The sequence below is a fragment of the Lontra canadensis genome, unplaced genomic scaffold (genome assembly GCF_010015895.1).
Source record: "Lontra canadensis isolate GAN:19392208 unplaced genomic scaffold, GSC_riverotter_1.0 scaffold2, whole genome shotgun sequence".
Lineage (NCBI taxonomy): Eukaryota > Metazoa > Chordata > Mammalia > Carnivora > Mustelidae > Lontra > Lontra canadensis.
In genome coordinates, this window is record NW_022630996.1 from 15,697,369 (window position 1) to 15,710,732 (window position 13,364).

General features: G+C 38.7%; 1 protein-coding gene across 1 annotated transcript in view; it reads right to left on the minus strand.

Moving 5' to 3' along the window:
* Nucleotides 1-312: 312 nt before the first annotated feature.
* AHCYL2 (adenosylhomocysteinase like 2) overlaps nt 313-13,364 on the minus strand; it is a 161,164-nt gene continuing 148,112 nt past the window's right edge. Inside the window, 7 exon segments of the mRNA XM_032869441.1 lie at nt 313-488; nt 875-995; nt 2,280-2,358; nt 2,461-2,529; nt 4,223-4,321; nt 10,656-10,750; nt 13,074-13,144. Of these exon segments, the coding sequence (XP_032725332.1) occupies nt 482-488; nt 875-995; nt 2,280-2,358; nt 2,461-2,529; nt 4,223-4,321; nt 10,656-10,750; nt 13,074-13,144 (541 nt within the window). The 3' untranslated portion in view covers nt 313-481.

Genomic DNA, 13,364 nt, shown 5'->3' on the forward strand with positions numbered 1-13,364 from the left:
TGGTCAAGGCTGGGAACCCAGGCCATGTTAATTCAGTGGCTTCCAAAAGGCCTCACCTGGGGAAGGGCCAAAGCTGAGAAAGGCAGCTGCTGAAATTTATTCCAGAAAACCCCAGGGAACAAGGAGTCTGGAATCCCTGGACTAACTTCTGAACTTGGACAAGAGACAAATGGCCATTGCTGAGGATTCCAAGTCAATGGGGAATGATGCAGAAGATGCACTGGGAAGGATTACCCCATAGCTTTCCTTCCTCAGCCTGTCCTTTGTGGCTTTCACAGCCCTCGGGGCAGTAACCACACTCTGGGCCAAGGCAACAGGCACAGGATTCTAGATTTTAATAAATAAATAACCTAACATATAGGGTGAGCACGGCGGGCAGCTGATTGGAGAAGCAGTTTGCTGGGTTCTTTCCTGTATAGGAGTGGAGAAAAGACTTGGAGTTCTATTCCTTAAAATTTCTTCTGGCTTGAATTACAGGAACTTAATACCTAGAGGGAGAAAGAAAGATGAGACTGTGATGTTATCAGTTTGGGAGAATGCTGGGACATGAAGGGCCCACCTAAAGGGATGGAGCAGCAAGGAGGCAGGGACTTTTCTGGGGTGTATGATGAGGGCAGATACTTGGTCATGCCCAGTATTTCTCCATAAAGAGGTAAAAATCGTATCAAGATGAAATGGAGAAAGGCAAATTCAGAAAAGGGAACACTATTTAATGTCTGAAGAAGGCCTCAAAGAGTCCCTTGGGGGTGGCAATGAAGGGGAGTAGGTTTCTTTTTCTGAGTTCACGTAAATGTGAAAGATGCAAAGACCAATTCCAGTGCAGAAAGCTCTTTTCTACCCGGGCTTCCCTGTCTTCTGGGGGGGCCCAAGGCACCTGTAATAATTAGGCTTGAAGGGCCCATTCTTGTTGAGTCCCAGATACTTGGCCTGTTCATCTGTCAGCTCTGTCAGATGGGCATCAAAGGTGGGCAGGTGTAGGCTCGCCACATACTCATCTGGAAGAGACCACAGAAGCCCTACTATAAACATTCATACCTCTTGTTTTGCTGTTCTCTCCAGGCTAGGCCTTAAAAAGTTGAAAGACACCTTCTAATTCCCAGAACTGAAAGAAAAATGCTCAACTGGTTCATGGGCCCAGAATTCTACGGAGTAGCTGTTTCAGTTTCCAGCCAAGTGTTTTTTAAAGTCCAAACATTTCTTTCTTGCTAGCTGTCTCATCCTTGAAGCTCCCCTTCTCCCCAGAAGGGTAAGGGAAATGTGAAAGAAGCAATAGTCCTTAGCATCTAAAAGAAAGGATAGGATAGCAGGGGACTAAAAAATGGGAAACTCAAACTTTACTTCTACCTTAAACTCTGTACTTCGGGTTACTCAGAAGAATGAACACCTGAGGATGTTGGAAAGGAATGTCTAATAATGATATTACATTGTTTGCTTTGCTTTTAGTATCCTAAGTTCTTATGGGTTTCTATTTACATTCTATTACTTGAATACATATTATTCAGAATTTTATGTAATTTTCCAAGTACTTGTTTGGTCTTCCTAACTTCATTATACATTCAGTCAAAACACTGACTGTCCTATTTTTTTTTTTAATATCCTCCCAAAGGATATATTAAAGGGAAAATATGTCAACTTCTAACAGTCGCTATGCATCTCGGGCTAAAGCAAAGCAAACTAGAAGCTGATTTATTCCCTGATCTTTGCCTCAGGAGTTTATAAACACACTCTAGCAGTTCAGGTGCTTGAGGCAGGTTCTTTAAAAATTCAAGACAGTTTAACGTTTCTCTTATATGAAACACCCACATAACTAGTCTTAACAGAAGCTATTCAGTCCTTCCTTTGGCCTGGGACAATGAGGTCTGTGTGAGAAGATGTAGTATGAGAAGTCTTCTTGGTCTGAGGAGAATCTGAAAGGGGCTATGTAGCCTAGAAATGGAGTAAGTCAGATGTCGCAAGGTAGAAGATGAGTCCTCTTTGTTAGGCGAAGATTTTTTTCTCCTTTGAGACTCGCATATAAGATACTTTAAGACAGAAAATCCTTAAAATTCACAGACAGGTACACCAAATCATAGCAAAATGTAATGACTTCAATAGGGCAACTCACATAGAAAATGTGATAAATCAATTAGGAAGGGAACCTAGGAATCCTAGCTCCTACTCTGCAAGATACAGACATCATTTTTCCCCCCTATCTATAAGAAATTTAGTGCCACGAAGTTCATTTAGCTCTGACTCTGAACTGCTTCGGTAAGGATAGGGATGGAAGAGCGCATGCTTACCCATTTTCTTGGGCAACAGGTAGACATCCTGCTTATAACGACCCTCAGGAGCATTGTAAAGCTCTATCAAGGCAAGAGCCTAGAAAAGCAGAGAGATGGATGCTGACATGCCATATCAAGTGAAACGCTGATGGTCTAATGATCCTCTCCAGCCCACTGCTTTCCCATCTGGTGGCCCTACCTGAGTAGTAGCGGTGATTGAGAGCACAAATGTAGGCACTGTGGAGCAGCTTAGGTTCAGCAGACGGCCCTAGAGAGCAAGGGTTAAGACACAGATGGGTTAGGACAAAGTCTCTAGCCTTTCAGGAGTGAGGGACGAGCATAACTGCCATTTTCCAAATACCTCCCAACTACCATTGCTGGATAAAAAGCAGGTGTTCAATAAATAGGAATAAACTGACTGACATTTAAGTGAAATTTAAAAATTCTGGAAAATATGACGGAAGGTAACAGATAAAAGATCTCTGGGATTATGTCAAAAAGGATAGAGATAGTCACATGATACTGAGGCTCATGCCAAGGAAGGGCATATTTCTCTTGAATTTTCTACTTTCTGCAGCAGAATATCCTCCTTCTGAGATACTGGCATTCCTTTGAAAGATTGTTGTAAACAAGGATGTAGTCAAATCCAAGGGCAACCTCTCCACGTTGTGAGAGGAGATACTTTTGGATTTAGGAAGCTGTGATGATTTCTGTGCTTCTTCCTTAGTTTGGTTCTCCTGAATTCAAGGGTAGTCTCGTATTTCTACTGGGTGACTCAGAGGATACAAGAGGTAGAGACTACTGGAGAATGCTATCCTATCCTATTTTGTTTCCCAGGAAGACTGACCACATTTTTTGCTCAAACATAGTAGCCAAAACCAACTGTGGTGCTTGCTTTTGTCACCAAAATTACTAGATGGGACCTCCCAGGGCAACTGAAAATAAGTCACCAGATAGCTGGCTGATATCAAAGCAATTAATGAATAATTAACAACCTGTCCATCCCGTCCCTGGTACACACTCCTTTCTTGTGTAGAAATAATCCAGTCCCTTTACAGATGCCCTAAAGTATTTGAGAAGGTGGGATAAGGTGAAAAAAGGTAAAGAGATCAGGGAGGATATTCAAACATAAATTTAAGGGTCCCTAGGTGAAGACAGTATTATCTTTCATATTTTCATATTCAGTTTCTTTAATTTAAAAAAAGGAAAGAAAACTGATAGAATACCAAAACTCAAGAAAAGTATTATTATCCTCCTTGTTATTTTGGTATCTTTCTCTGAAGAAGAGAAACTGTCAAGGTCAGAACAGGAGGGCACATCAATATTGCTGTCAGGAATCTAAGACTAGGGAAGAGAAGTTTTCAAGAGAGGAAAAGTGGCCAAACATTGACATGGAAGGCTAAGCGTAATGAAAGTGAAGAATAAGTCTGAGCCAGAAGAGGCCCAGACAGGGAAGTATTAATCACACAACCAATATATAGCTGGGTGCCTACTACACATCTGGCTCAATTCAGAGGAATGGTCACTCAAAAACATGGAATCTATCACCAAAGACATGACCTTCCCAGAGCTTGCCTAAGGTGGTTTAGTAACCATCAGGAATATCTGCTTTGTGCTTACTGATTAAGCCATCCCACAAATGACATTATCTCTTTGTAAGCATCACTCAAAGTGGCATTGGTTCTATCTGTTAATTCTTCCACAGTAATAGTCATTATCTGACTCAATCTGTAGAGTGACAGAGAGAGACAGGATAATTGGTGAAAAGTAAGGAACCAAAATAGTTTCTTAATTGCTGAGTGAAAAGACATTTCACAATTAGATATAAAATCCAATGGTAAAGTAGTTGAGCTTGTACCAAAGAAGAGTTGAAAATGTAGGAGAACATGTGGAGGAGGGAACCTGGGTATTACAGTCTCTCCTGTCAGGGGTGAATTTCTCTTACCAGTCTCAGGTCTTACCTCTGCCAGCAATACTATCCTCTTGCCATCAGGCCATATTACATGGTCAACTTGGGATCTCACTCGCTCCCAGGTCAGTTCTGGGGTCCGCAGACTCGCCTGGAACACATATAGCAAACATATCATCAGCCATGACTTGTCCCACTTCATGGACGGAAAGATGTTGAAGGGAGCCATTTCAAAGAGCAAGTTGAAAGAAGCAACCAACATGCCAGATGGAGAATACCTGTCCCGGGTTGGTTAGGACTGTTCCATGTCAGGGAATTTAATCTTAAGGCCCAGCCAGGGAGGAATCACTCAGGATGTCATTCCAAAACATATAGTGTTGGCCCACTCTCTGCTGAGCACAGTAAAAGGTGCTATGGGAAATACAAAAGAAACCACAGACATGGTTTCTGCCTTCAAAAAGCTCCTACTTTAGCTGGGGACACAAAACAATGCATATGTGAGGGGGAAAAGCCTTCAAAAATACTTATAAAGCAACATGCAAACAAGTGCAAATTAATACAGAACAAACAGAATACGTAAGTGCTGAAGAGAAACAGAAAAAAGGAGGATCAGAGCTAAGTGGGATTTGTTAGAGAAGGCTGGTTGTCCTAAATATAGCATGCTGGGGCCCAAGGTTCTGCCTTCATGTCCTCGTGTCCCAGGTTCCACCTTCTCAATGACCATGGTTTACCCTAAAGTTACAGAAGCTTTGTGACCTAAGTGCAAATGTGAGGAGGTAGGCTTTAGAGAAATGCTTAAGGGCAGAGTAAAGCTTCCAACAGCTCACCCTCCTTCCATTTCTGTATATATTCCGAGAACAAGAGAAGAAATGTTAAGTTTATTAACAGCAGCAATCAAGTAACAGTCACAGGGTTTAGACTTAAGATAACAACTTCCTTCTTCCAATAGGCCATGCCTAAAATAGAAAAGGAGTCCATATTCTGAAACCATCCATTGGCTCAGTTGGTTAAAATTGAGAGGTTCTGTCAAACAGTAGTTTTCAGACAAACAGAGAAACATTTTAGTTATATAATGATCATTTGCTGAGTACATCCTATATTCCAGGCAATGTAGTAAAGGACACTATTACGGATGAGAATGTGGACTCCTCAACTAGACTGTGAGCTATTTATGGACAGGGACTGTATCAACTTTTCCTTACCAATCTAGTGGGAAAGACAGATGTAATTATATTTCAGTATATTTAGGACAACATTAATGATCTAGACCATTTTTTAGACCATTTCTTTATTAGGCAATGAGAAATATAAAATGTCTTGAGATGTCAAGTTTCATAATTTAGTACAATCTTTATCTAAAGAGCAATTTTATAGTAGCTAATGAAATTTTGTATGTACCTAATCTCTGACAATTAGCTTCATCTTTAGAGCTCCATCCTATAGAAATACTTGCTCAAGTTCAGAAATATAAGTGCCTAAGAATGTTCAATCCAGTGTTACTTATAATAGCAAAAAATGTAATTTAATAAGGGAATGGCTAAGTAAATCCAGATAATCTCATACAATGGAATATTATGAAATTCTTATATAAAAAAGTAGATCTATGTGTGTTAACATGAAAACCATTCATTATTGTTACATGAAAAAATAAAGTTGCAGAACAGTATACTAGTACCCCAATTCTGTAAATGTTTTACTTCCTTCCTTAAACATATTTATCTTGCTCAAATTTTTATATTAAGCAAATATTAAAGTTAGAATTCAATTTTTTTAAAAATAAATAAACACTGTAAATAGAGTTTAAAAAAAATCTGAGCGAACAGACCACTTTGGGAAGTTAAGGATATAAAAGGTAAATCCCTTAGCCTTTAGAAATAACAACATGGAGGGCAATAACCATGTAGAGCCAAAAGACAGTGCTTGGTGACACTGGTATTTTTTTTATGGAGATGATGAACTTTAAAATAGTTCAAGTTCTTAGTGTCTCATACTCTTAATCTTCCAGAGGACATGCAATCTTGGTGACTGGGAGTAAAGAGGTGACACCGTGATACTTTCATCATGGAGTCTCCTGTTTTAGGAAGTCTTCCTTAGGAGAAAAAGATACTGTGGAATCAAAGAAGGGACACTTTATGAACATCATAAAATGATCGATGCTTTGTTGGAGCACTGGAATGGCTGTGGTGCTAGCAAAAGACATGAGGTCAATTAAAACAGGGTTTGAAGAGAAACTAAGTTACATTATCTCTAGCACTGTCCAGGCAGCTTCCATAACCTAGTAAGTTTATTGAACAGTTATACTCCTTGAGAGAAGGATTTCCTATGACCGGCAAAATTTTATAAGAGTTTCTCGGGGTACCTGGGTGGCTCAGTGGGTTAAAGCCTCTGCCTTCGGCTCAGGTTATGATCCCAGGGTCCTAGGATCGAGGCCCGCATCATCGGGCTCTCTGCTCAGCAGGGAGCCTGCTTCCCTTCTCTCTCTGCCTGCCTCTCTGCTTACCTGTGATCTCTGTCTGTCAAATAAATAAATAAAATCTTTAAAAAAAAAAAGAGTTTCTCTTAAAGGGGCCTCGGTGGCTCAGTCAGTTAAGTGTCTGATGCTTGATTTTGGCTCATGTCATGATCTCAGGGTCATGAGATGGAGCCCCGAATCCAGCTCCACATGGAGTCTGCTTGAGATTCTTTCTCCCTCTGTCCCTCCCACTGTACACATATCCTCTCTCTCTCTCAAAAAAATAAATAAATCTAAAAAAAAAAAAATTCTCTAAAAACATCCCAATGTCTTTTCTGTTGATTTATAATCACTAAGCAATCTACCAGGAAAAAGGTTCCTTATAGAGACTATGTTCCCAAACAAGGTATACATCTCACAGTAAATTATTAGCTTGCACAAATTGGTAGTATATGATTGTGGACAGTGCATATCAGTTTTTTACAGGGAGAACAGCTGTGGTTCTAGTCCTGCAAAGTGCAGAATCAATATCAAGTCTCAGGTTCTAATTCTTTCTGGTAAGAACTTTTAAAGTATGTGTACATAATGGTTTAGCCACTTGAATTGTGAAGCTTACATTCACACCGGCCATCTAGGTGATGCAATATGGGTAAGCAAGTCTGTTTTCAAGAGAAAAGGAAACATGTGAAAGAAAAACATGGCCAAAAGGCAGCTAAGAGCACAATCCCTATCACAGGTTTGCTAGTGTTACAGCATTAATATCTCTCAGAAAAAATGCAGTTTTCTAAATGCCCAACTGTTTTGATGAGCTGTTCCTTTCTAAAAATGCAACAGTCAACATCTCAAGGTTAGATAAAACTATAAATTCACACACACACACACACACACACACACACACACCCAACCCCCAAAACTAAAAACCCTTACATTTTTGATTGCTAAAAATATCTGGAAAAATATACTGAATCACTCTCCTTTACTGTTTCACTGAGATAACTTAGAGAGACTTTCTTCTCTTTTCACTCTCTACATCCAAGCCATTTAGCAAATCCCAACTGTCTTACCTTCACAACACATCATCTCCACGGCTTATCCATGTCATCTGAGCTACCACTCTCTATCACTGGAAATATGGAGAGGGCATCCTATTATTGTCCCTATCACTACTCAAATCCAGAAGTGTTTTCTTTATATCACAGCCAGAGTAATCTGTTAAAACAAATCAGATTTTGTCAGTCACCTGGTCAAAACTTTCCCATTGGAATGGCTTCCTTTTTTTTTTTTTTTTTTTTTTAAATAATCTCTACACCCAATGTGGGGCTCAAACTCACGACTGAGATCAAGAGTCGCGTGCTCTACTGACTGAGCCAGCCAGGCACCCGTGGAATGGCTTCCAACAGCTTCCCCGGTAACCAGAATAAAACCTGAAGTCCTTTTGTGACCTACAAAGAACTACATAACCCACTACCCTCCTTCAGCTGCCGCTATTCTCATCCCTGTGCCCATTCTGTTCCTGCGACAATGTCCTCTTTTCTGTTTCTCAAACATCAAGCATTTTCTGCCTCAGCATCTTTTACACACCATTCTCCCTGAGTAAAATGCTCGGATGGCTTATTCCTTCAATTCATTCAGGTTTTTGTTCAAATGTTACCTCATTTGAGACCTTTGAGAAGGTCTCAAAGAGACCTTCCTTCTTTGATCACCTTAGCTAAATTATCATTCTCAATGACCCCACCTTGCTGTTTTTCTTCAATCCTAGGCACTAACTGATGAAACTATCTGTTTATTGTCTTTCTTCAATCCTAGGCACTAACTGATGAAACTATCTGTTTATTGTCTGTGTCCTGCACTAGAATCTAAGTGCCACAAGAGCAGGGACGTTCTTCACTATTTCTTCAGCCAATAAATACTCAGCACAGAACAGAGCAATTATTCAATACAAATTAAACAGTGAATGAACATTGTGATTTCAGTTATTAGTTGAGTTTGCTATTTCCTTAAATTTCATTTTCTATGTCCTGTGACACTACCATCAAAGACTAAGTAACTTAACTTTTCTGAAGCCCTTCTGAGCCTCTCCCTTTCTGGACCATTTAGTTTAGTCATATACCTTCTGCTAAGAAAAGCACAAAGAGAATTAAGACATGGCCCTTGGCTAGTGTCGGTGCTAGATACCAGAAACTACCTAGAATACCTGCAAAACTAGGGCTATCTAGTACCAACATAGCAGCCAGGGTGATCCTTTTGCTTTTAAAATAAAAGTCATCCTTTTAAAATGGAAGTCAGACTATTATAAATCTGACAATGGTACCCTATTTCTCTCAGAATATAATCAGGAGTTCTTATAATGGCCTCTGAGACCCCATAAGATCTGGTCCATTCCTTCTTTGACCTCACCTTCCATTCTTAATCTGCCCCATACTCATTCTGCTCCAACCACACTGGCCTCATTGTTGATCCTCAAACAGACTAGGCACACTCTTGCCTCAGGGCATTTGCTTTGGCTGTTCACAAAATGTTCTTCACCTAAAAATCCACATGGCTACTCAAGTTCCTCCAAAATGTATGCTCTTTGAGGGCAGGAATTTTTGCCTGTTCTGTTCATTGACTCCACAAATCTAGAACAGCACTTGGCATTCGGCAATCACACAATAAATATTTATGATTGAAGGTATAATGTCCTGGCCTTTATCCTGGGATTACTTATGTCTGGATTGCTTTAGAGGAGAGAGAGCCATCACAAATCGAAGCTTACCTAGAAATCACGAGGAGGTAATAGTACAATGTACAGGAAACCAAAACAAAACAAAAACTGGACAAGAAGTAAAAAAAAAAAAAAAAGCCTAAATTTTGTACTCCCATTTAATTTTTGAATCAATGACTGAACAATGGACTTAAGTTCTAGTTTTCTGATTGAAAATCAGGGAAAAGAATAATGCCTTATGGGATAGTCAAGAGGATGAAATGAGATAAGATAAAAATATAAAAATTACATGATTGTATTTATTTAAGAGCTGGAGGGTTTAGGAAAGAAAATTCCTTCCCCCTTCTCTTACTCAGAAGATTTCTCTTTAGATATCAGAGCATGACTAGTTTCCTTAACTTTTTCCCATTTTGGGGCTCTCTAAGCAGATTAATTGAGAAAAGGATAATCATGTGCTAGATAGTTTTAGAAATACTAATATCTTTGACTATTTAGTAGAAGGGCAGTATGTCACATAAGTGAAACTTAACAACAACAACAACAAAAGAACCATTCAGTATTTAAATTTCAATATTGAAAAAAGAAATTATTCAAAATTATTCATTGTAAGCAAAATAACCTGATAAGACAAGAGTAATGGAGCCATGCCACTCAGAAACCTCAAGGGTAGGAAGAAGCTTTGCTAGGTTGTTTTTCCAGCTATTTTTCATACCAGAAGAATAGAGCAGAGTTAAAAAGAGAAACCATTTAAAATAGATATTATCCAACAGACTCTCAATATATCAACTGATCCTTACCTGGCAGTGCTAAAGCTCAATCAGAGCAGCCCTCAGGGCAGATGAAAGCATGCTTTGCTTGAGCCATTTACCCAGAGAGAAATACAGCTGTGCCAGAAAAATGCCATGAAATTTAAAACCAGAGTGAAAGTCACACTGCAAGATACTTTGGTAAGTCTGAAAAGAAAGAAATAATGCTTCTCTTAACTATTACTTGGGTGATGTAGTAGGATCGAGTGTTATGTTGGATTGGATAATTTTAGGGTGAATATAATCAAATCAGAGAACCAAAGTGAGAGATAAAATGGCTTACAGTGTAAGTAGGTATCAAGCTGGAGTGGAAGAAAATAATCTTTTGAAATGATTGAGATGAAGGAGCTTTATGGTATCCACAAGCACAGGTCATAGGGCTAGTAAGTGAACAGACTGCGGACAGCTCTGCTAGGACAGTCACGTTTAGGATGGCTGGTGACTCTTCTCTTTCCTCTTCCAGTTTATATTTCTTGGGAATGAGAGATAAAAAAGCCCCCAATAACAAGTTTCTTAATCTTACCACATCAATCTCCGTGTTGGAATGTCCCATGTTACAAACGATGCAGCTATTCTTCATACGGTCCAAATGCTCTCTGGTTACCACATTCTTGTTACCTTAAAAATAGAAGAGATATCCACACGAAAAGAAATGAAGTTGGACCCCTACCTCACACCATATGTGAAATTTTACTTGATCTAAATATAAGAGCTAAAACTATAAAACTCTTAGAACAAAGGAATAAATCTTTGTGATCTTGGGTTAGGCAACAGTTTCTTAGATATAACACCTATATAACACCTAAAGTACAAGCCACCAAAGAAAAAATAAACTTGTACTGCAAATGATATCAACAAGAAACTGAAAAGACAACACACAAATGGGACAAAATATTTACAAAGCATATAACTGATAAGGGACTTGTATCTAAAATTTATTAAGAACCCTTACAACTGGGCGCCTGGGTGGCTCAGTGGGTTAAGCCGCTGCCTTCGGCTCAGGTCATGATCTCAGGGTCCTGGGATCGAGTCCCGCATCGGGCTCTCTGCTCAGCAGGGAGCCTGCTTCCCTCTCTCTCTCTCTCTGCCTGCCTCTCTGTCTACTTGTGATCTCTCTCTGTCAAATCAATAAATAAAATCTTAAAAAAAAAAAAAAAAAAAAAGAACCCTTACAACTCAATAATAAAAAGGCAACCAACCCAAATAAAAAATGAGCAAAGGATCTAAATAGACATTTCTCAAAAGAAGAAGTACAAAAGAAAATGTGTCAATATGCACATGAAAAGATGTTCAACATTATTACTCATTAGAGAAATGCAAGTCAAAAACCAGAATGAGGGGTGTTGTGGCTCAGTCGGTGGAGCGTGTGACTCTGGATCTTGGGGTTGTGAGTTTGAGCCCCATACTGGGTGTAGAGATTACTTGGATAAAAATACTTAAAAAACAAAACCACAATAAAACACCATTTCACACCTACTAGGATGGCTATAGTAAATACAACAGATAATAACAAGTGTTGGCAAGGATGTGGAGAAATTGTAAACCCCCATGCATTCTTAGTGGGAGTGTAATGGTGCCACCTATTTGGAAAAGCTTGGCAATTCCTCAAAATATTGTAAGTAGAGTTATCATCATATGATCCAGCAATTCCTAGGTATATATAGGTAGGTAAATATTCATGAGGATGGAAAACATGTTTGCAGGAAAACATGGTACACAATGTTCACAGCAACATTATTCAAAATAGCCAAAAAATGTAAACAAGCCAAATACCCATCAACCAATGAACTGATAAACAAAATGTATATCCTTAAAATGAAATATAATTCACCAATAAAAAGGAATGAAATATCAACACATAACTACCATATGGATGAAACTCAAAAACACTATGCTAAGTAAAAAAAAAAGCTAGTCACAAGAGATCACATACTGTATGATTCCATTGATATGAAATAGACAAATCTATAAAAACAGAGAAATTAATGGTTGCATAGAGCTCAAGAAAGGTAGAGTGAAAGAATGTGGCGGACTGACTGCTTATGGTATGGGATTTCTTTTGGGGGGTGGTGTAGTTTCTGGAATCAGACATTCTACAACACTAAAAACCACCGAACTATATACTTAAAAGGATAAATTTTATGGTATGTGAATTATCTCAATAAAAAAATTAGATTGTGGTGATGGTTATATTACCCTGTGAATATGCTAGAAAATACTGAAAGAAACACTTAAGATAAGTGAAATGTATGGTTTCTGAATCATATCTCAATAAAGCTATAAAAAAAGACATAAGGGGGTTGATGCGAAGCAAGAACAGTTTCCTATGGTCCCTCTTCTCTGCCCCCATCTCACCCTGAGGCTACAAATGTATTTTTATTCTTAAATATTCTCATTTTCCTCCTCTAAAATATAATTACAAATAAAAACCAGTGTTCTAGCATTTATGGTCCCACCATAAAGACAAAGTATCTCAGCCCAAGGAAACTAGCCATTTCTGCATATTCCTCTCTAAAACTCCAATCTACTTCCTTGGGAATTAATACAACTACGTTTCCCACTTTCTCTAACTATGAATTTTGCTCTAGGCCTGCTTTAATTACAGAGACTAGAGAGAAATATACTTTACTTTTGGAAGTAGAATAAAAAATCAAATGTACAAATATAAGATCTGGCTTCCGAAATAAAACTTATCTCCAGCCATCTTCGTGGTAATTACAGAACAGTTAAAGAGAAACTTTCCTCTAGGGATGACCTAGATGGTATATACTTTTGGTCAGAGTTCTAAAGAGGTGGGAAAAACGTGAAAGACTGACTGGTTTTGTAGACCTCTGTATCTGGCTTTTCGAGTTTGGTTTATTCAGAACATTTCTGGTCATTTTTCACTTGTTCCATTAAAGCATTCCCAAGTGCCATTCCACTGTCCGTGTCAAAATCATACCTGTACAGGTAATAACAATATCCACTTGCCGGATGACCTCATTTAATTTCACCAGTCGAAATCCATCCATACTGTAAAAATAAAGCATGATCAATTAACAAAGGCAATTGGGAGGCTTTTGCCACAGAACCTCAAAAGCTATCACTAAGTTCCTTCAGTACCTGCAATGTCATTTCTTGATATAGCTAGATTATTCTTAGCAGTGAAAAATTCAAACCATCTCCTTAAGTTCATACAGGACAGAAGTAAACGTTTCTTTGCATCACTGCAAATTAATTCTTCCTGAAAACA